The following is a 24817-nucleotide window of genomic DNA, read 5'->3' on the forward strand; positions in this document are numbered from 1 at the left end:
CGGGTGGCGAATCTCTCCCTTAGAGATAGGGTGAGAAGCTATGCCATCCGGGAGGAGCTCAAAGTAAAGCCGCTGCTCCTCCACATCGAGAGGAGCCAGATGAGGTGCCCCGGGCATCTGGTCAGGATGCCACCCGAACGCCTCCCTAGGGAGGTGTTTAGGGCACGTCCGACCGGCAGTAGGCCACGGGGAAGACCCAGGACACGTTGGGAAGACTATGTCTCCCAGCTGGCCTGGGAACGCCTTGGGATCCCCCGGGAAGAGCTGTACGAAGTGGCTGGGGAGAGGGAAGTCTGGGCTTCTCTGCTTAGGTTGCTGCCCCCCGCACCTGACCTCGGATAAGCGGAAAAAGCCCACACACTTATGCTCCATCGATTCTTGAATCAAAATATTTTTTTATACTTAAGTCATTTAAGATGGATTAAACACTGAAAGTAACTACATCTATGTTATGTATAATATGACACTACACAAATCTCACTGGCAGAATAGCCTACCTTTATTTAGGTAGGTTTATACTAAGAAATAAATACCTTTTTGTTTTAGTATTATTCATGCAATGAGCTGTTATTTGAAATACTGTACAATACTTTGCAAAATGTACTTGACGCATGAGTATATTTGCATCAAGTATCAGTTTAAGCTTACTATCGCCAATACCAGATAGAATTTAACTCTGTATCGGATTGGACAGAAAACCAGTGGTATCACTAAAGAAAAAAAAACCCTGGCCCGAGCACGCCGAAAAGTCCACCAGTAAGCATCACCAGTAAGATGAGTATTGTACTGACCTGCAGGGGAGGAGTAAAGATGGTCACAAATGCAGTCAGACATTTTATTAACAATTACACTAAGTGAGAACAATTACACATCGGAGTCTGCTTCTTACAGGTGTGCACACACACACTTCACAGATACTAAACTGTGTGTTCGTGTTGGGTTGAGTTGTGTTAAAAAGCACAATGTCTAATAAACAAAACATATGCAGACAATAATTGTCCAGTCCCTTGACGATAGTAATACACAGCCTAAAATCTGTCGGGTGACAAAAAGTACATAAAAAAGAATGCGATTATCACCATTAATTATGAGTTAGCTGTGGTCAAAATGTAAAAATTGCAATGAAATATTTCACTTGTTTGACAGCACTAGTACATACATACATACATAGGGCCTGATTTACTAATATCCAAATACAACGCGCTAAACAGCGTGTGCAGAAAAACAAAATATCATGTACTATGAGTGTGCAATTGAAAAGTGGTGCAGAAGTTTATTCAAATAAAGATTTTGCGTGCGTACGTAGATTTTGTCAAAGAGACAATCATTTTCTCTACATTCATGTTATCATGCTACATGTGTGCGATGTGTTGAGCCAGCAGCGCACGTCTATAATCTGTAACACTTTTTGTGAATCGCAATCTAGACAACAAACATTAGCACACTGACATTTAATTCTGTGATGGAGGCTGTGGACTGCATCACCAGCTAATTCGTGCAACTGGAATGACTCAACCACAAGAAAATGCACAATGAAAGACGTTTTTTTACATGTAGGAGATATATTATAGTAATACATTTCCTAAATAAAAAAAAAACTAATTGCAAGCAGAAACCAAAATATAAATTGAATCAATTGTAATCAGCCCCAGAAATTATCCAGCAGCTCTAAAATTATAAAAGTTAATTGCTGAATAGACAATGTCTAAATTTATCTTGTACATTGCTGCATTTATTATTTGATCCTGCAGCCGTGTGTGAAACTGTGTCACTTTGCACATCCTTCTCAAACGTATTAAATAAAACGCTAAATAGTGCTCGCAAAACAGTGATGAGTGTTGATAAATCACATTGCGCGTGCTAAATAATTATATTTTCATTTTCTTTTCCCTCTATTGTGGTCGTTTGATGAGCAGCATATTAATGAAGACAGAGATGCAAAATGAACGGCAAGCCTTATTCTGCTCATTTAACACACGCAATTCACTTTGCACAGGTTTAGTAGATCATCTTTGCGTGTGCTATCAGGTTTGCACGTCTTAGTACACGCAAACCTTGAGTAAATCAGGCTCATACTGTATATTCTATTATTTGTTGTGAAAGGGATCACACCTCACTCACAGGTGCCTTCTGCGGGGTCAGCACCAGCTCCTTGAGTTGAGGCGTCAAATGTTTGAACTGCGTTAGGATCCTTTGTGTCTCCTCATCTGGCTCCTCTGCCTCCTCCTGACCTTCCGCCTGCTTCCTTCTTTGACTCCGGCTCGTCAGTTGTTTCACCACCAGACTCTGATAGAGACTAAGTAGCTGGTGATTGTCCTGCAACACATCCAGAAAATGTTAAGGTTAAGGCAGCAAAGAAGAGTCTGTTAAGACCACACAGAGAGACCTTAGCACAGATTAGGCCACCAGACCTACTCATTGGCCTACTGGTTAGAGTGTCCGCCCTGAGATCAGTAGGTTGCGAGTTAAAACCCCGGCTGAGTCATACCAAAGACTATGAAAATGGGACCAATTTCCTCCCTGCTTGGCACTCAGCATCAAGGGTTGGAATTGGGGGTTGAATCACCAAAAATTATTCCCGGGTGCGGCCACCGCTGCTGCCCACTGCTCCCCTCACCTCCCAGGGGGTGAACAAGGGGATGGGTCAAGTGCAGAGGTTAATTTCACCACACTTAGTGTGTGCGTGACAATCATTGGTACTTACTTAAAAATGCTTAACTGCAGTATTTAAGAACCAAGAACTTAACAAGCTGCATTCCTGTCAGTGTTCATTTTGAGTTAGTTTTGGTCATAGTCTTTTCATGATAATATATTTTAGTTTTAGTCTAATTTTAGTCATCTAAATTCATTTAGTTGTAGTCTAGTTTTACTCACTTTTTTTTATTTTATTTTTTAAATCACAATAAACTTAGTCGACTAAAATAAAAATTATAAAGGATAAGGCATTTTTAAAGTTTTTTTGAAAGCACCTTTATTTAAAATACCTGCAAAGCATTTGTAGCATGATGGTCAGGAATAGAAATGGCTTTTTTGCCGATATCCGATATTCTGATATTGTCCAACTCTTAATTACCGATTCCGATATCAACAGACACGGATATATACAGTCGTGGAATTAACACATTATTTTGCCTAATTGTGTTGTGATGCCCCACTGGATGCATTAAACAATGTAACAAGGTTTCCAAAATAAATTAACTCAAGTTATTGGAAAAAAAATGACAATATGGCACTGCCGTATTTAATATTGAAGTGACAAAGTTCTTTTTTTTTTAACATGCCTCAAAACAGCAGCTTGGAGTTTGGGACATGCTCTTCCTGAGAGCGCATGAGGGGGTTGAGGTGGGCGGGGTAGCGGGGGGGTGTATATTGTAGCGTCCCGGAATAGTTATTGCTGCTAGGGGTTCTGGGTATTTGTTCCGTTGTGTTGTGTTTATGTTGTGTTACGGTGCGGATGTTCTCCCGAAATGTGTTTGTCATTCTTGTTTGGTGTGGGTTCACAGTGTGGCGCATATTTGTAACAGTGTTAAAGTTGTTTATATGGCCACCCTCCGTGTGACCTGTATGGCTGTTGACCAAGTATGCGTGGCATTCACTTGTGTGTGTGAAAAGCCGTAGATATTATGTGACTGGGCCGGCACGCAAAGGCAGTGCCTTTAAGGTTTATTGGCGCTCTGTGCTTGCCCCGAGTCCGTGTACACAGCGGCGTTTTAAAAAGTCATACATTTTACTTTTTGAAACAGATACCGATAATTTCTGAACCGATACCGATAATTTCCAATATTACATTTTAATGCATTTATCGGCCGCCCGATATTATCGGACATATCTCGTCAGGAATGATGTATAGTACGGGCCAAAAGTTTGGACTCACATTTTCATTCACAACACAACTGATGGTCCCAACCCCATTGATAAAGCAAGAAGTTCCACTAATCAACCCTGATAAGGCGCACCTGTGAAGTAAAAAAAACATTGCAGGTGACTACCTCTTGAAGCTCATCGAGAAAATGCCAAGTGTGCAAAACCGTAATCAGAGCAAAGGGCGGCTACAAGATACTAGAATATCAAACATGATTTCAGTTATTTCACCTTTTTATGTTAAGTCCATAACTCGACATGTGCTCATTCATAGTTTTGATGACTTCAGTGACAATCTACAATGTAAATAGTCCTGAAAATAAAGAAAACGCATTGATTGAGAAGGTGTGTCTAAACTTTTGACCTGTACTGTATGTTGCATAAAATGATCAATGCCAATAAATATCTTTAGGGCACTTTTTCTATTTTTGATGCTCATCATCTGGTATCACTCATGTCGAGTAGGATGTTTTCCCTATTTGTGCACTCGTAGGTGATTTGCAAGTCCTTTGGCAGACTGGGCATTCAGTAAATTCTGATGGGGGAAAGGAGCTGGCTCTGCTTTCAAGCGCCTTTCTTGATGGCGTTCTGACATCTACTTTATTTGTGATGGGCAAATAAAGTTATTTATTTAATATTATTAATATTATCCCATATTATTGGCCGATAAATGCTTTAAAATTTAATATCAGAAATGATCGGTATCGGTTTCAAAATTATCGGTATCGGTTTCAAAAAGTAAAATGTATGACTTTTTAAAACGCTGCTGTGTACACGGACGTAGAGAAAGCTAAAGAGCGCCCATAAACCTTAAAGGCACTTCCTTTACGTGCCGGACCAGTCACATGATATCAACGGCTTTTCTCACACACAAGTGAATGCAAGGCATACTTGGTCAACAGCCATACAGGTCACACCGATGGTGGCCGTATAAACCACTTTAATGCTGTTACAAATATGCGCCACACTGTGAACACACACCAAACAAGAATGACAAACACATTTCGGGAGAACATCCGCACCGTATCACAACATAAACACAACACAACAGAATAAATACCCAGAACCCCTTGCAGAACTAACTCTTACGGGACGCTACAATCTACACACGCAGACGCACGCACGCACACACACACACACACTCACACTCACACACACCTCAACCCCGCCCACCTCAACCTCCTTATGCTCTCTCAGTGAGAGCATGTCCAAAATTCCAAGCTGCTGATTTGAGGCATATTAAAAAAAAATAATGCACTTTGTGACTTCAATAATAAATATGGCAGTGCCATGTTGGCATTTTTTTCCATTACTTAAATTGATTCATTTTGGAAAACATTGTTACATTGTTTAATGCATCCAGCGGGGCATCACAACAAAATTAGGCATAATAATGTGTCCACAACTGTATATATCGGTATCGGTTGACATCTGAATCGGTAATTAAAAGTTGGACAATATCGCAATATCAGATATCGCCAAAAAAGCCATTGTCGGACATCCCTACCAAAGACTATAATGATGGGACCCATTACATCCTTGCTTGGCACTCAGCATCAAGGGGTTGGAATTGGGGGTTAAATTACCAAAAATGATTCCCAGGCGCGGCCACCACTGCTGCCCGCTGCTCCCCTCACCTTCCAGGGGGTGAACAAGAGGTTGGGTCAAATGCAGAGGTTAATTTCACCACACCTAGTGTGTGTGTGACAATCATTGGTACTTACTTAAAAATGCTTAACTGCAGTATTTAAGAAATGTTGCAACATTAAACACAACTTGTTTTTAGGACATTACCTGTGTTCTAATTTCACCACAACTAGTGTGTGTGTAACAATCATTGGTACTTTGGTACCAAAGGTACTTTTAACTTAACTTTAATTTTCGAATACTCATTTTCTAAACGATCCAAAGATTATGCTTCACTTCCACGTCAATATTGGCATACTCGAGAGGTGGCTGTACATTTTCTAGAACTGCGTTCTTAACTTTAAATTGAGGATTTAAATTAGGTCCAAATTCAGAAGTTTTAGTAGCTCTAAGGAACATTACTTTGGTCGTCTTGATGTTTAGCTCGTGGCCAAAGGTTCCGTAGGCTTTGTTCAAAACACACCAGATGATCTGAAGGACGTCAGCAGGCAGAGCGTATACAACGTTGTCATTGGCATACTGGAGTCCCATGACAAAAGGTCTAGAAGTCTTGGACTTTGCTTTTAGTCTAAGGTGTAACAACATCCTGTCCATTCTAAAGACAATCCTAATGCCAGCAGGTAGCAGATGGAGGATCACAGAAATAAGCAAAGTAAGTGAAATTAGATATTCTTGTTTGACTCCAGCAGTAAGGTCGAATGCCTCATTTTTAGAATTAGTTCCAGTCAGTACGGTGGCCTTCATGCCATAATGTAGTAGTTGAATCATGCGAATGAGTTTAGCAGCGCATCCGCATTTAGACAGTATGGTCCACACGATTTACCATGTCGAAAGCACTAGACAAATTGTATTGACGGATAAGTTAAGAAACATATTTGTTAATTATTCAGTTTATTAAGGCTTGGTACAACATGTAAATACATGTTTTGTCAGTTATTTATTTGTTTGACTCCAGCAGTAAGGTCGAATGCCTCATTTTTAGAATTAGTTCCAGTCAGTACGGTGGCCTTCATGCCATAATGTAGTAGTTGAATCATGCGAATGAGTTTAGCAGCGCATCCGCATTTAGACAGTATGGTCCACACGATTTACCATGTCGAAAGCACTAGACAAATTGTATTGACGGATAAGTTAAGAAACATATTTGTTAATTATTCAGTTTATTAAGGCTTGGTACAACATGTAAATACATGTTTTGTCAGTTATTTATGAGTCCCTTCCAGTGTATTTAATTAGTATTTGTTTTTCCAATCAGCCTGACCTAAGCCTAAAGTTGATGTGTTAAATAGATCATTTTTGAAGTTGTAAACTGTAAGTAGGTTAGCGATAATATTGAAAATGCGTAAAATCAAGGGGAATATGAATAATTCAGTTTTAATATTCGAGTGGGTGGAAAAGATGGGCCCACATGTCAAAAAGTTAAAAAATAGAAACCCTGGTGTAGATAACATGATGACTCCCCTGCTGATGGCATCATTGTGTCGAAAATAAAATGTGTCACTTTCTCCCGGGTGTACACATATTACAATATGGAACACGTTAAATCCACACATTATTGTGTCGCGGTGAAAAATTCAACATCCTCATCTTACAAGGAAAAACATTTGATTGGCTCCCCTTTGTAACTAGCTTTCATATGTACTGTTAGAGCTGTGATTGGATATATTCCCAACTTGTCCCACCCATCTACTAATAGTTTTTGTTTCTGCTAACATTTTTGTCTCTATTTATTCATCGACAAAAATTTCAGTTAATTTGGTTATTTGCTTAAGTCAACGTGCACTTTGTTTTGATTTGTTATCTTTTTATTGTCATCAGGGGAAAATACGTTGTTGGCGATAACTAGGATGAAAATTATTACTACAAACCTGGGGTAGGGAACCTATGGCTCTAGACCCAGATGCGGCTCTTTTGATGACTGCAACTGGCTCTCAGATGAATCTTAGCTGACATTGCTTAACACGATAAGTAATTAATAATTCCGCTGGTAATCACAGTGTTAAAAATAACGTTCAAATTATTAAAAATTCTCATACATTTTAATCCAACCATCCGTTTTCTAAACGCACCTGTTCAAGAAGTCGCATTAATGGTAAGAAGTATATTTATTATTGGTTAACTTTTAGAATAACTATGTTATTAAAAAGAATAAGAGACTTATTATACTCTAAAAATGTTGGTCTTCCTTAAAATGCACGCATTTAGTTGTATTCAGTGTAGGGCTGGGCGATATATTGATATATACGATATATCGCAGGTTTGTCTCTGTGCGATATAAAAAATGACTATATCGTAATATTCGAGTATACATTCTCACACAAGACTTTTAGCTGCGGGCGTACACTTTAGGTTCTCCTCGCTCTTTCCTGTGTCTCCTCACAGACAAGCAGGCTCACATTCTTAGATACGTCACAAACTGTCACGTCACACGTCACATACACGCCCTCGCAGAGCAGAGACGTAGCGGCATGGCTAACGCTAGCTGCTAACGAAGCCGTACGAGAGAAAGATACTGCGGATCTGGTAACAAATGAAAAAAGAATTAATTCCCAATAAAAACAGCAGGGTTTCCATCGTCTGGGGGTGGTTCGGCTTCAAGTGGGAATATGTCGAACAGACAACCATATTTTGCCAAGTGTGGGGGGGAAAAGCGTTGTTACAAAAAGTAGCCTTACTGCTAATATGTAGCATCATTTGTAAAGTCACTCGCTAGAGAATGAAGAGAATTTCATAACCTTAGTGAAGGACGAATACTATTTGATTTCCTACTATGCAACTCATTTTTATTTCACACTTAAAATGTCTCTGACAATCTTGCAATTTATGTTTTGGAAATTACTTGAATGTTTGTGCCATTGCTTAATAACTTTAATAAATACACTTTTGGTCAATTGACTTAGTTGTGATTTCCCTCTCTGCATGAAAGTTTAAAAGTAGCATACATTAATGCAGTATGAAGAAGAATGTTTTAATGTATACACATAGAATCATCATACTGCTGTGATTATATGCATCAAGTGTTCATTCAAGGGAAAATATCGTAATATATATCGTATATCGCGATACGGCCTAATAATATTGCGATATTAAAAAAAGGCAATATCGTCCAGCCCTAATTCAGTGTTAAAAAATATTATATGGCTCTCACGGAAATACATTTTGAAATATTTGACTTTAATGGCTCTCTCAGCCAAAAAGGTTTAAGACCCCTGTTATAAACGAAATGAACACTTAAAATTCAACCTCCTAATGAAGACACTGACCAAGGTCAGACAAGGGTGAATGAGGACAAAAAGTATCGCAAATGAATAAACAGAATGATGAAATGGTAGGTAGATGTGTATACAGCAATCAACAGATTAAGGCACATACCACGGGTATCCGGCCTGTGAGGGTGCCTATAATATTTGGTACACAGCGTCCCGGAGCATGTAGGATGCAATGAGTGCTGTCCTGAAACAACAGCACACTGGTGAGATGGAGGACCAGAGCAGGGTCCTCGGTCTCCATCAACTGCTGAATCAGAGTCTGGCGATGCAGTAATAGGGCTTGTCTAAATAAAGAAAAACAAACAACCCAAGTTGAAAATTAACAGTCAGGCTCAAAAACAGAAATTGGACAATCATTACTACCTTTCTTTTTTCTTGTCCGCCTTCTTTAGCATGAAGCCACACACGTCTGCAGAGATCTCGAGAATTTTCAGAAATTCATCGATTGTCTGGTAAGTAGAAATGGACAGGGCACTGCTTAACTTCGCTGCATATTCACATCAAAGCAAGCATGCCCCCCCCCAGCATATTTTGATATACACAAATACTTAAATTATTGATTTTGTTAGAGCCTTTCCCAAAATTGTTATCTAAGTTGTTTTAAGATGTTGGCTGCTATAAAAGAGCAGGAGGAAGTGAAAGCCCCTGTTCAATAATTATAATTTTTTACAAAACTTGTATTTTCTTTTTAAATTGATAACCTGTTACAAATGAAACACGGTATCAGTGTGCAGAGTAGGTGACAGGCTACATACTTACTTTGCCATTAAGACAGTTGTGCAGCGTCATCAGGGGTACTTTGAGGTCATCCGGCAATTTGCCCAACATTTTTACTCTTACCTAAGGGCAAACATTAAAGATTTAATGCTAAGAAATATGCATAATTCATAAATATTCAAAATCTGTCTCTTGTTCATATGCATTCCCAAGTAACTGTAAATGTAAGACCCAAACTTAGGTAAGGTTTTTCACGGCATTTCCAACATTCTCCCAGTGATGTGCAGAGACCAAAATAGAAAAAAAAGTCTTTAGCTATCTCGCTAATAATTTTTAACAAGCCAAGCAGTTGTTTGATCATCTACATCAGTGGTTCTCAAATGGGGGTACTTGAAGGTATGCCAAGGGGTACGTGAGATTTTTTTTTTAAATATTAAAAAAATAGCAACAATTCAAAAATCCTTTATAAATATATTTATTAAATAATACTTCAACAAAATATGAATGTAAGTTTATAAACCATTAAAAAAATACAACAATGCAATATTCAGTGTTGACAGCTCTTTTTTTTGTGGACATGTTCCATAAATATTGATGTTAAAGATTTCTTTTTTTGTGAAGAAAAGTTTTAAATTAAGTTCATGAATCCAGATGGGTCTTTATTACAATCCCCAAAGATTAAGTTGATGATTACTTCTATGTATAGAAATATTTATTTATAATTGAATCCCTTGTTTATTTTTCAATCAGTTTTTAAGTTATATTTATATATATTTTTCCAAATAGTTCAAGAAAAACCACTACAAATGAGCAATATTTTGCACTGTTATACAATTTAATAAATCAGACACTGATGACATAGTGCTGTATTTTACATCTATCTCTGTTTTTCAATGAAAAATGCTTTTTCTCTAATTAGGGGGTACTTGAATTAAAAAAATGTTCACAGGGGTACATCACTGAAAAAAGGTTAAAAACCACTGATCTACATATCTATACTGTATATCTACAGATATACAGTACTTCTATTCTATTCTATTCTATTCTATATGTGCACGGGGTAAGCAGGTAATTATATTACCTGCCACTCTTTAAACTTCTTGTGCAGATCTAAATGTATGTTATTTTTACCCAAGTTTGAAGCAAAGGTGGTAATGCTGTATTGACACATTTGGTGAGGCATGTTTTAGAGCAGCGCCACGCTTCTGTGTTTAAAGTGTCACCTTTTATTGATAGTTTTGAAGGCCAAATACCTTCATACTGCCTTTCACGCACCCTTTTTATTAACCAGTAGACTTGCCGTTTTTTTGGTCTATATACCTTTCAACACTTTTCCGCTTGTATAAACTCAATGTCTGCGTTTTGACACACAAATGCGGCGCGTCGCGGCTCAGCAAAATCACATGGATGAAATATAACTACTGGTATTTTTCAAAGGCAGTGGTACCTTTTTTATTCATTAGTATCGCAGTCCTTTATCAGTAGTGCTGTACTGTACAACCCTAGTCTCACCATAAAACAAAAAAAACGGCAGCATAGGATGAGATCGTTTTTTATCATTCATCATGCTTAGTTTGATGAAGAAACAAAAAATGACACGAAAAAAAGCCGCCATCTACGACTGTTGTCTCTTGTGAATTTTTTGAAGGAATGTAGCATAATGTTTTCATATCTTTTCTTGTATTTTACCTAACGTTAGCTAGCGTGGCTCGCTGGCTAACGTTACAAACTAACGTGTAACTTGTGCAAAAATTGTGGAATTTTCGCCGCCCCTACCTAAGCGAGTCAGCATCTGAAATCCCTCCCTTTGAAGGCCTAGATTTGTACCCCCTACCCCTCGTTTTATGCTCACTACCCCTAAATGCAAAGACTCAATGGAATACCACTACCTTCACGGAAACGCAGAAAATGTAGGAATAGGGCTAAAAAGTACGGAGAGGGGGTGTATTGGGACTGGCCCTTATTATCCACCTATTGTTTTGAGGCAGCGTGGCTCATATGGTAGAGCGGCTGTACTGAAACTTTAGGGTTCCTTGTACTAAGACGCCATCATAGTCACTGCCGTTGTGTCCTTGGGCAAGACACTTTACCCCCTCTGCCTCCTGCGCCCTGACACACTGGTGTATGAATGTGAATGAATGTTTGGTGGTGATCGGGAGGCTATTGACGCAAACTGGCAGCTACGTTTCTGTCAGTCTACCCCAGGGCAGCTATGGCTACAAATGTTGCTCATTGCCATTAATGTGTGAATGTGTAATGAATGAATGACGGGTTCTCAGTCAAGCGCTTTGAGCGACTCGAAAAAAGCGCTATATAAATTCATTATTATTATAGCTTGGTTTTTTAGCTTTTTTCTTTTTTATTTTACTAAAATTACTCAGCTAAAGCAGTTTTCGGCAATTAAAACTGGCACATACAAAAATGTCTAAAATGTGACTAAAACTCAAACATTTTCATCCAAAATACTTAGACAAAAACTATGATGGGTAACAAAAACAACGCTGGCACAAGCACATTTGCAGACGAAAAAAAAGCTGTAAAAACAAACTAAACAAAGCTTTCCTCTGACCTCATTGGTTATGGTGCTAGGGTTCTCAAATGACATCATCAAATCAGCGGCAAGGAAGTTGACCAGAATGTTGGTAATATCTGTACCTATAGTTTTTAAGACATGCTTGGCAATGGGGACCTGGGATTCCTCTGTAAGGATGGAAAGGAAACATAACTGTCACACTCTAATCCTTGGATCTAATATACCTGACATTGAAGACATTGATTGTGTACAATGACATCAAAAAAGCAGTTGCAAATGGATAATGTATAGCGTATGTGAAAAAAACTGTGCCATGAATGAATTTTGTCCACGAGAAATAGCTTTGCCGCTACCTGTTAAGAAAGCTCAATATTTATGGATGTTTATGCAGAGACCTTCAATTTTAAACCTTTTACTTTGAAACTGCCAAATTAGTTTACAGCTTTACTAATGTTACGATTGGTAACGTTTTATGGATGCAAGAAGTCACTGCTGATGTGAATTTTGAAGGGTAATATTCTGATTATTATTTATTTTCATTTAAAACTTCCTCTACATAACATGTTGGTCAAACTTTTGCATACTTTATGTTTTACAGACAATCTTCAAACCGCTATCTGACCGTCACTTTAGGATGCACTGTTTGTGTCTTATTCATGTGGGTGGGTCTTCTCCCCTTTAGCCATGTTTTTAGTGCTTCCATATGGAATCTACTGACAAATATAAGTTCGAACCATATGTTACTTTGTATTAAAAATGGCAACAGCTGAGGATGCATGTGCATGAATGAACCAGTCTGCCCCACAACAGGAAAATAGAGAAAAATAAGTACAGTATATTATTGACGACAACGTCCGACTACGATGGCAGGCTCACGCAAAGCTCTTCGGGTAAATCTTTACCATTTAGGGAGATATCCGCTGTTGTCACCAAATGGAAAAATGTCATAAATCCATTCGAGGACTTTGTTTACGGACTGTGATTTATAATTTCATTCACTAGTTTAACTGTTTAGTACTCAACACTACCTGATCACCATGGTTTGTTAACATGTTGACATTGGACACATCTGGAGAAGGGATATCCCGTGTCCACGGGACCCCAAATATCAATAAGCAGTTATGATAATTGAAAAACTTTTGTATTTAATAAACTATATTTTTTTGAAATGGTGAACATTAGTTATGTGCATATGGACACAATTAATCAGATTAAAAGCCTAACCGGAATAAAATGCTTCATTCGGAATATTCTGAGCCAATTACACGCACACATACAGACGTTCGGATCAGAATTTCATTCCAATCGAGATGTGTGGTTTGTGCCAACATTCGTTCAGATTGGAACGCATGTAAAAATTCTTCATTTCAAAGAGAGCTAAAACAAAAGTAGCAACTGAAGGAAAAATCGATAAATAACGTTTTTTTAAAAAGTTAAAATGGGTAATATACTTGTAATTGTGACGTCGCAGAAATGCATATGGGAAGTCACTGCTTCTTCTTCAAGTTCTGTTTACATCTCAAAATTAAGTATTGCAATTTGAGGTGTGAAGGGATGAAAATCCATCTTTCCATTTTCTACCGCTTGTCCCATTCGGAGTACACCCTGGACAAGTCGCCACCTCATCGCAGGGCCAACACAGATAGACAGACAACATTCACACTCACATTCACACACTACGGCCAATTAAGTGTTGCCAATCAACCTATCCCCAGGTGCATGTTTTGGATGAAAAGGCACTTCATAATCGGATAATTTTTTCAAAGTCCATGTACACAGTAACATTCTAATCCAAATTATGATCAGATTAAATACATTTTGCCCATGCAATCATTACTATTGATGGTGATAGCTGAAATGAGGGGAATGAGTAGATAGCTGTAAATCTACCTGAAAAAAAAAGTGTGCCTTTTTCAAAAAGCCTGATGTTGTTGTACAGGTTGGTTATTTCCTCCTGCAGATCCTTAACAGACTTTTTGTTGCCCCCTGAAACTAAACTGGAGCTGGACATGAACAAACTCTGTAGCACCTCCTGATAGGCTTTATTCAATGGCCTGCAGAGAAAGGGAATTGTTTGCGCTTAAACTTGGAAGTTTGAAAAATGCAAAAGGAAAAAAAGCCAAATACATATTTATTACCGTACTAAAAGCTCTGCCAGCTCAGAACAGATTTCTTTTGGACAGTCAGTCACTCGCTCTTCTAACACAGCTTGTATTTCTTCCTGGGTCATTAACGAAGGTTGTTGCTTTTTACTAAGATCTGTGGAAAAAGCAAACCCCCAGAATTAGTTGCTGCGCAACTACAATTAACTTACATGAAGACAGTAACTAATTTAGGGGTAAATACATTTACATTTATTTTATTAAAATCATGCATACCAAGTCACAATGGGGTTACACCCCAAGTCCACAGCCACACACATATTTACGAAAAGGAATAGAAAGAAAGCACCACTTATTTATTCTATCCCTACTCCATACTACAGTCAAACTTTACTTATAAAGCGTTTTTCATACATTAAAGAAATGCAACACAAAGTGCTTTACACCAGGGGTCTCAAACTCAATTTACCTGGGGGCCACTGGATGCAAAAACTGGGTGAGGCTGTGCCGCAAGAAAAGATTTCTTGAAAAAATCTATCATGCACTTTTTAATGAATTCACCTTCTTTGAAGGGCTTTCCCGCCCTAGCAACATACTTGCCAACTCTTGCGATCTTTCGGGGAAACACCCGAATTTCAGTGCCACTCCCGACAATCTCCCGGGTCAATCATTCTCCCGGTTTTCACCCAGACGAAAATATTAGGGGCGTGCCGTGAAGGCACTGCCCTTAGCGTTCTCTTCAACCTGCCATCTCGTCCGCTTATCCACCATACAAACAATGTCACATATTGTATGAGGCTTTTGCAGACCCACGGATGTGACCGCAAGACATACAGCCATACAGGTCACACTGAGGGTGGCCGTATAAACAACTTTAACACTCTTACAAATATGCGCCACACTGTGAACCCACACCAAACAAGATTGACAAACACATTTTGGGAGAACATCCGCACCGTAACACAACATAAACACAACAGAACAAATACCCAGAATCCAATGCAGCCCTAACTCACCCTCAGTGTCACCTGTATGGCTGTTGATCAACTATGTTTTGCAGTCGCTTACTGCGTCTACAGAAGCCAAATACAAGATGTGGCTGGGCTGGGCTGGCACGCTGTTTGTACAGGATATAGAGGTCAGTAAAGGCAGTGCCTCCACAGTGTCCCCTTAATATTGTTGTTTGGGTGAAAGGCAGGAGAATGATTATCCCTGGAGGGGCACTGAAAATTGGAAGTTTCCCGGTAAAATCGAGGGTATACAAGTATGACGCTGTAAAGCGCCATTAATATAAAACTCGCGAGCCACACCAACATTAAATTTTCACATTAAAGTGCGGGCTGCAAAATAACGTCTGTTTGAGACCCCTGCTTTACACTCTTAAAAACAATACCCTGATGACCCACATTCCCAGTCATCGCAGGCACACACCCAAATAAATGCATGGCTGAGTACAGAGGAGCTAGGTGGAGAAACACTATCCCAGTAGCTATCTGCACCAGGAGTTTACCAGACCACAGACACTAGGACGTGATCAAAAGTTTACATACACTTTTAAAGAAACATAATATCATGGCTATCTTGAGTTTCCAATCATTTCTACAACTCTTATTTTTTTGTGATAGAGTGATTGGAGGTCGTCTTGAAAAAAATGGTGCAGTTTAGCTAAGTTTGTTGATTTTGTGACTTGGACTTGTTTATTCAGCATTGTCCACACGTTTAAGTCAAGACTTTGGGAAGGCCATTCTAAAACCTTAATTCTAGCCTGATTTACCCATTCTTTTACCACTTTTGACGTAGTGTTTAGCGTCAACCTCCGGGCTGATGATTTTAGGTTGTCCTGAAGAATTTGGAGGTAATCCTCCTTTTTAATTGTCCTATTTACTCTCTGCAAAGTACCAATTCCATTGGCAGCAAGCAAAACAGGTCCAGAGCATTATACTACCACCACCATGCTTGACGGTGTTCCTGGGATTAAGGGCCTCACCTTTTCTCCTCCAACCATATTGTTGGGTATTGTGGCCAAACAGCTTGGAGTAGAAAAGGTGAGGCTTGTAATCCCAGGAACACCACCTACCGTCAAGCATAGTGGTGGTAGTATTATGCTCTGGGCCTGTTTTGCTGCAAATGGAACTGGTGCTTTTACAGCAGTGGTCCCCTACCGGGCCGCAGAAGTATTTTTTATTAAAAAAAAACAACTATTTTTTTTATTAAATCAACATAAAAAACACAATATACATTTACAATTAGTGCACCAACCACAAAAACATCCCTTTTTCTTGACAAAAACGTCCCTTTTTCATGACAAAGAAGAAAAGAAAAAAAGAAAAAAAAAAAGGACCCCCACCCCTGGCCGCGGGACAAATTATTAAGTGTTGACCGGTCCGCGGATACAAAAAGGTTGGGGACCACTGCTTTACAGAGAGTAAATGGGACAATGAAAAAGGAGGATTACTTCCAACTTCTTCAGGACAACCTAAAATCATCAGCCCTGAGGTAGGGTCTTGAGCGCAGTTGGGTGTTCCAACAGGACAATGACCCCAAACACGCGCCAAAAGTGGTAAAGGAATGGCTAAATCAGGCTAGAATCAAGGTTTTAGAATGGCCTTCCCAAACCTGTGGACAATGCTGAAGAAACAAGTCCATGTCAGGAAAACAACGAAAGTAGCTGAACTGCACCAATTTTGTCAAGAGGAGTGGTCAAAATTCAACCAGAATCTTGCCCAAAGCTTGTGGATGGCGACCAAAAGCGCCGTATTGCAGTGAAACTTGCCAAGAGACATGTAAACAAATATTGACATTGCTGTATGTATACTTTTGACCCAGCAGATTTGGTCACATTTTCAGTAGACCCATAATACATTCATAAAAGAACCAAACTTAATGAAAGATTTTTGTGACCAACAAGTATGTGCTTCAATCATTCTATCACAAACAAATAAGAGTTGTAGAAATTATTGGAAACTCAAAGACAGCCATGACATTATGTTCTTTACAAGTGTATGTCAACTTTTGATCGCGACTTGTATGTGTGTGTATAAAGGTTAGAGTAGAAACCACGGGCATAGGTAAGAATGATTTGCATGTATACTTTTCTGCAAAGGTCTGGTTTCTTCATCGCTGTTGTCATCTTTTCTTCCCTTCTTCTTTGTTTTACGAGTACGGAATTCTCTGGCATTGCCTCCTCCACTTGATTTTACAGTGCCACTGCCCTCTGGGAAAACATTAAACATAATATATAGTATGAATCACAGAGTAGATTATATTTCATATAACTAATAATCCCTTCAGCGTGTACTCTGAGGGAAACAAAGTTCCAGTAGCTGCAACACTGTATAAGGTACAGAGGACAATGCAAATGCACATATCTTGATATACATAGAACACAAATGTTTAAATTAGAAATAAACTATAAAAGGTTCAAACCTGCATTTTTGTTCCTGCGCTCTACTTCTTTCTTTTCTTTTTTTGACAGCCCTACATTTTCAGCTACTACAGATGCTTGCTTCAGATCCTCTTCCGTGATCAGCAACACTGGATTGCTCTTGACTTCCTAGGACCCACAGCACACTACAATAAGGTTGTATTCTTCACTTGGACATGTTTATACATTTTTAAATCTTGTTTCCACTAGACACGATACAAGTAAGTTATGTCCAACATGCATTGTGCGATGTGGATTGAATGTTGTTACACTATTCATATAGCTGACCTAGTTAATTTACTACCAAGGGCCAAGAAAGAGAGAAGGAATCACACAGAGTCCAAGTAGTCCGGAGTCGGAGCAAATTACAGTATTTTCCAAACTATAAGCCCCTACCTTTTTCTCAAGCTTGCAACCAAGCGGCTTAAACAACGATGAGTCTAATCTATGGATTTTTCTTTACTTGCGCACATAATGTTTAGTATACAACAAACTTAGATAGTAGTGACACTGACAGAAACTGAAATGGTGTGATTGTTTGTGTTAGGGCGCCATCTTTTGGATGAGTTTGCTCACTGCAGGTGCTGCGGGTAGAAAGTCTGCAATATGTTCTTCATTCATCACTCTAAGCAAGGTTTGTAAGTTTTCCAATATAACCTAAACAATTCATCCATCCATTTTCTACCGCTCTTTGACTAAATGTCACGTTAGATCGTAGTGTTTTCATGCATATTTGTAGGTGCTATCCATCCATCCATCCATCTTCTTCCACTTATCCGAGGTCGGGTCGCGGGGGCAGCAGCCTAAGCAGGGAAGCCCAGACTTCCCTTTCCCCAGCCACTTTGTCTAGCTCTTCCCGGGGGATCCCGAGGTGTTCCCAGGCCAGCCGGGAGACATAGTCTTCCCAACGTGTCCTGGGTCTTCCCCGTGGCCTCCTACCGGTTGGACGTGCCCTAAACACCTCCCTAGGGAGGCGTTCGGGTGGCATCCTGACCAGATGCCCGAACCACCTCATCTGGCTCCTCACGATGTGGAGGAGCAGCGGCTTTACTTTGAGTTCCTCCCGGATGGCAGAGCTTCTCACCCTATCTCTAAGGGAGAGCCCCGCCACACGGCGGAGGAAACTCATTTCGGCCGCTTGTACCCGTGACCTTATCCTTTCGGTCATGACCCAAAGCTCATGACCATAGGTGAGGATGGGAACGTAGATCGACCGGTAAATTGAGAGCTTTGCCTTCCGGCTCAGCTCCTTCTTCACCACAACGGATCGGTACAACGTCCGCATTACTGAAGACGACGCACCGATCCGCCTGTCGATCTCACGATCCACTCTTCCCTCACTCGTGAACAAGACTCCTAGGTACTTGAACTCCTCCACTTGGGGCAGGGTCTCCTCCCCAACCCGGAGATGTTTGTAGGTGCTATCGTTATGTAATGAAACTAGCGTTGTTAACATCGGCTAATGAGCTAACACTTTTACAAGTACCGTATTTTTCGGACTATAAGTCCCAGTTTTTTTCATAGTCTGGCCGAGGGTGCGACTTATACTCAGGAGCAACTTATGTGTGAAATTATGAACATATTGCCGTAAAATATCAAATAATATTATTTAGCTCATTCACATAAGAGACTAGACGTATAAGATTTAATCGGATTCAGCAATTAGGAGTGACAAATTGTTTGGTAAACGTATAGCATGTCTATATGTTATAGTTATTCGAATGACTCTCACCATAATATGTTACGTTAACATACCAGGCACCTCCTCAGTTGGTTATGTATGCGTCAAATAACGTACACTTATTCAGCCTGTTGTTCACTATTCTTCATTTATTTTAAATTGCCTTTCAAATGTCTATTCTTGGTGATGGGTTTTTTCAAATAAATTTCCCCCAAAAATGCGACTTATACTCCAGTGCGAATTATATGGTTTTTTTTCCTTCTTTATTATGCGTTTTCGGCAGGTGCGACTTATACTCCAGAGCGACTTATACTCCGAAAAATACGGTATATGTGTTTGTATTAACATACAAAAACATTCTTTTTGTATCGGTTTAGTTTTACAAATTCCTCGGCAAATTCACCAAAACAACACCATTGAGTCTGTTTAGCTGTTAGGAGAGCTAGATTCAGCAGCAAGTGGGTCCATGACGATGAGTTTTCTTTTTTGTCTGATCAGCCGTTTTACTGCCGGCACGGATAGGAACAATTAAGGTGGGTAAATAAATATTTACAAAATCTTTGTGTAAATATCTCATTTCACAACGTATATATCAGCAGTTTATAGTCTGGTTTGGCTAATATATGGAAAATTTTTTAATTTTTCTAAAATTTGGTGGGTGTGCGCTCTATACGGTAAACTGAATGGACTTACATACCTTCTGAGCTTTCTTATGTATGGCGTCGTCAAATAGACCGAGGCATCCACTGATGAATTTTTCAGCAACTACAATTGTGTCTCCCAGTACTCTACACGTGGAGTCTACATTTGTGTTCCTCATGGCCTGGTTGATCAACATCCCAATGTCCTCCAATGACAGGCAGCTTGGCAAAATTGTCTAAAGTCAATCCAGTCATGAGAAATAGAGCATTAGAAACTTGCCAGAGATTAGGTAACATTAAATATACTGACTGTACCTGTATGTCAGCCCATGTGCCAGAGTTTACAGCTTCCTCTATAGAGGCTTCAACCTGGTCAACCAGTCCCTGGCCCACACAGGCTGCTCTGAGGAAAAGCAGCTTACTGGATTTGAAGCGCTTCTTAATGTAACTGTTGGGGTCTGGAATGCCCAGCCTGGCCAATGCATCAAATTCTGTGGAACACACCATAAAAATATTACACAGGTCAAAACAAAGAAACCCAAACAACAAGATGCAGTAAATATTAGGCATTTTATGCTGTAACTTTCTTGTGAGACTTAATCTGAGGCTTTTATTTTACAATATTAAAACATAGAACACAGACTGACTATAGGTAAAAATAAGTAAAAATACTGGTTTTTGATACGCTTAACCATTCCCCCATATCATGCGGCCCGAAATACAGCACATTGTCACTTTTATTTTTATAGCCTCTTGCGTATCGACACTTTGATGGCTGTCAGCGAATAGTTAGCACAAAAATGGCAAGTTTAGGGTTTGCTTGTAAAACAAAAGTGGACAGTGAAAATCTGCAATTCTAAGAAAACCGATGTTTAGAGGTGAGAACAACAAAATGAAATAGAATAAAATCTAGTAACACTAAAAGAGTAGGATTCCTGTCTCACAGATTTTCTGTCTTTTGGCTTTCTGTCTTTATAATTAAAAGGGAAAGTGCTTTTAACGGGTGTTAAAAGCACCCTTCTTGTATATTTATTTTAGATTCATGACATGGGTATACATTATATTTTGTTTTATGTTAGTTTTATATTTGTTTTTATTTATATTTAAGTCAAAATTAAAATTACATTTTATTTAAGTACATGTTTTGGATGAACATGACATTTTTTTGTAATATTACAGTACAATTGCTTGTAACTAGGGCTGTCAAAGGACTCTTTTTCGCCAAAATCAAGGCAAGTGGTGGGAATACTTCCAAGCTGAGGAAGCACCTGGTTAAACACAGGATTTTTCTCATGGCTGAATAGGGCAGCCAAGTCAGATGTACGGCTGCAACTCCTGCATTTGGCAAATTTAGCGACTTGGCTGCAGTCAACAACATGGGGTAAGAAACAACGTTAATATTTGGTGACGATAACAGCGACATCATCATCTACGTCTACTCCAGGTAAAAGCCTATTGTAATGATTAGCTTTGCTTTTTAACTATCAATAGATATCATAATCAACTCGGTTCCTTGTTCTGTAATTTGTAATGTTGATGTAAAGTTTCAGCTTTACTTTCATTTGTAGTTTTAATCCTTTTGGGAAAAAAAAAAAAGGTCTTTATTTTTACTCCATTCTCTTTTGCTTATTTGTTTTTAAACCCATTGACCAATTTGACCCCTATCAAATATTTTTCAGATGGAAAAAAAGCAGTACATGAAACCAGGTTTTATTTTGTGCATTACTAAGAAAGTAACATTGCATTGTAGTTTAGCAAATTTCTTCAACAAAACACTTAACAATTGCAAACATGTTACTATACGAATAATTGGATATTGTTTTGATATATTTGATTGATGGATTAGAGAAATAAAAGTTACATTTAAACATTTGAAGATTTTATCATTACACAAATAAACTTTTTTTTATCACTTGAACAAACAAAAAAGTAACACAAATTGCTACCATTGAGTATCGATTCCCAGATAAAATGTGAAAAGAAGTCATCCCTATTTGTCACAGATGTTTTGTAATGTTATTTTGTGATATTTGTACTTAAAGAAATGCTAGTTTCTCAGTTAAGGAATATGTGTAAATCATTTCATAACTTGTTCTGGTCCAGTCCTTTGACAATTAGAACATGATCATAACAATTCACATTTTGTGGTATTTATGCGAGAAACTGTTATAAACATGCAAGTGCTCCTAAAGCAGGTATATGTTGTATTTCTAAAAAAATTTATAAAATCTGGCAAGACACCCACACACAGTAAGCATTTATTATAATCATAAATTATTTTTGTCCTTTTTGTGTTGAGCTGTTTAAAAAAGCATTAAGTTTAAAATACATTTAATTAAAGCAAATTAATTGTCAGGTCATAGTGTTAAAATTATCTGTCTAGGGTACACTTATTTATGATGAAAAATTATATATATATCTGCACTAAAATTAGTCTTTAAACTTATGTATAAAGTTTTAATTAGGCTTTTTGTTCTAAACAATTCACTTTTTCGCATTATGAAACCATTACAAGCATACCATTTTCACTATTGTACTTACAAAATGTGCAATTACACAGCAGCACACAATGAACATTTGACTTCAAGACCAAGAAAATGTTCCAACTGTGATTATGGTATACCGTTACCCCCTAATAACCAAAAATAACAAAGGATGCATATTTAAAAGTACAAACCCAGTTTCCATATGAGTTGGGAAATTGTCTTAGATGTAAATCTAAATGAAATACAATGATTTGCAAATCATTTTCAACCCATGTTCAGTTGAATATGCTACAAAGACAACATATTTGATGTTCAAACTGCTTAACAATTTTTTTTTGCAAGTAATCCTTAACTTTAGAATTTGATGCCAGCAACACAAGACAAAGAAGTTGGGGAAAGGTGGCAATAAACACTGATAAAGTTGAGGAATGCTCATCAAACACTTATTTGGAACATCCCACAGGTGTGCAGGCTAATTGGGAACAGTATAAAAACAGCTTCCCAAAAAATGCTAAGTCTTTCACAAGAAAGGATGGGGCGAGGTACACCCCTTTGTCCACAACTGCGTGAGCAAATAGTCAAACAGTTTAAGAACAATGTTTCTTAAAGGGCAATTGCAAGACGTTTCGGGATTTCAACATCTTCGGTTCATATCATCGAAAGGTTTAGAGAATCTGGAGAAATCATACCACGTAAGCGGCATGGCCGGAAACCAACAATGAATGACCGTGACATTCGATCCTTCAGACGACACTGTATCAAAAACCGACATTAATCTCTAAAGGATATCACCACATGGGCTCAGGAACACTTCAAAAAACCACTGTCACTAAATACAGTTCGTCGCTACATCTGTAAGTGCAAGTTAAAGCTCTACTATGCAAAGCGAAAGCCATTTATCAACAACATCCAGAAACGCCGCCGGCTTCTCTGGGCCCGAGATTAAAATGGACTGATGCAATGTGGAAAAGTGTTATGTGGTCTGACGAGTCCACATTTCAAATTGTCTTTGGAAATATTCGACATCGTGTCATCCGGACCAAAAGTGAAGCGAACCATCCAGACTGTTATCGACGCAAAGTACAAAGCCAGCATCTGTGATGGTGTGGGGGTGCATTAGTGCCCTAAGCATGGGTAACTTACACATCTATAAAGGCACCATTAATGCTAAAAGGTACATACAGGTTTTGGAACATCATATGCTGCCATCTAAGCGCCGTCTTTTTCATGGACCCTGCTTATTTCAGCAAGACAATGCCAAGCCACAACAGCGTGGCTTAGTAAAAAGAGAGTACGGGTATTTTCCTGGCCCGACTGCAGTCCAGAGCTGTCTCCCATCGAAAATGTGTGGCGCATTATGAAGCGTAAAATACGACAGCGGAGACCGCGGATGGTTGAACGACTGAAGCTCTACATACAGTATAACAAGAATGGGAAAGAATTCCACTTTCAAAGCTTTAACAGTTAGTTTCCTCCTTTCCCAAACGATTATTGAGTGCTGTTAAAAGGTGATGTAACACAGTGGTGAACGTGCCTTTTCCCAACTACTTTGGCTCGTGTTGCAGCCATGAAATTCTAAAATAATTATTATTTGCAAAAAAAATTAAATAAAGTTTATCAGTTTGAAAATCAAAAAGTTGTCTTTGTAGTGCATTCAATTGAATATGGGTTGAAAAGGATTTCCAAATCATTGTATTCCGTTTATATTTACATCTAACACAATTTCCCAACTCATATGGAAACGGGGTTTGTAAATAGAATGATTTCAGAAATTTTTTTATAGATTAAAAAAAATACCTAAATATCCATTCTGTTTGAAGAAAGAATCCACCCAAGTGTTTTGTGTTTTGGAGTAGATATTGGGGATGTATACAGATGTGTCCCGACGCCCTCCAACAATTGTTCCTTTAAGGCGCCCGGTATACACCAGTTCTTCTACAACAGCTGGACACATGGAAACAGTTACAACATGGTAACAAGAATCAACAGCAGCAACACAAAACAAGAAAAGCAGTGTTTCCTTACAATATAGTAAGTGCTCCTGTAGTCCAAATGCACCAATCATGCCACTCACTTGTGTTGGCCTAGAAGTTCAAGAGTAACTGAATAATTTCAAATATATAAACAAAACACAATCCAGTTTAGGTTAATGGTTTAAACTTCAGTATATTACCGTGTGATGGCACTGAATAGACCTCTTATTTTGGCCTTGTGGCGAGCGACAAAGGCAGGAGTAAATATGACCCCTTGATTGGACTGATCCATTTCTCCCTGGATCACTCTCCCAAGACGCTTTGTAAGCTCCTATCGTTCATGAAAAAGGGCAAAGGCAAAATTTCAGCTTTCAACATTTTATAGGTACATTTACTTTAAAAAGTTACACTAAATTTAGAATACATATTTCTCTCTTCCATCTGGGGATGACCTAAAATCTATATCTCAATATATATTGCTGC

General features: G+C 38.7%; 1 protein-coding gene across 2 annotated transcripts in view; it reads right to left on the reverse strand.

Moving 5' to 3' along the window:
- The window catches only part of ufl1 (UFM1-specific ligase 1), a 56361-nt gene that overhangs the window by 13340 nt on the left and 18204 nt on the right, over positions 1-24817 (reverse strand). Inside the window, exons 6-19 of one of the 2 annotated variants that reach the window (XM_061900383.1) lie at positions 24535-24665; positions 24387-24445; positions 24159-24305; positions 20191-20366; positions 19932-20111; positions 17556-17682; positions 17221-17343; positions 14166-14286; positions 13918-14081; positions 12064-12194; positions 9537-9617; positions 9141-9226; positions 8881-9061; positions 2122-2316 (exon numbers count right to left, since the gene is read on the reverse strand). In XM_061900383.1, coding sequence (XP_061756367.1) covers positions 2122-2316; positions 8881-9061; positions 9141-9226; positions 9537-9617; positions 12064-12194; positions 13918-14081; positions 14166-14286; positions 17221-17343; positions 17556-17682; positions 19932-20111; positions 20191-20366; positions 24159-24305; positions 24387-24445; positions 24535-24665 — 1902 coding nt within the window. Of the gene's footprint in view, positions 1-821; positions 2317-8880; positions 9062-9140; positions 9227-9536; positions 9618-12063; positions 12195-13917; positions 14082-14165; positions 14287-17220; positions 17344-17555; positions 17683-19931; positions 20112-20190; positions 20367-24158; positions 24306-24386; positions 24446-24534; positions 24666-24817 lie in introns of those variants that run through there. The other variant, XM_061900382.1, reaches the window with a different exon arrangement.

Source organism: Nerophis ophidion, linkage group LG05 (assembly GCF_033978795.1).
Source record: "Nerophis ophidion isolate RoL-2023_Sa linkage group LG05, RoL_Noph_v1.0, whole genome shotgun sequence".
NCBI classification, from domain to species: domain Eukaryota; kingdom Metazoa; phylum Chordata; class Actinopteri; order Syngnathiformes; family Syngnathidae; genus Nerophis; species Nerophis ophidion.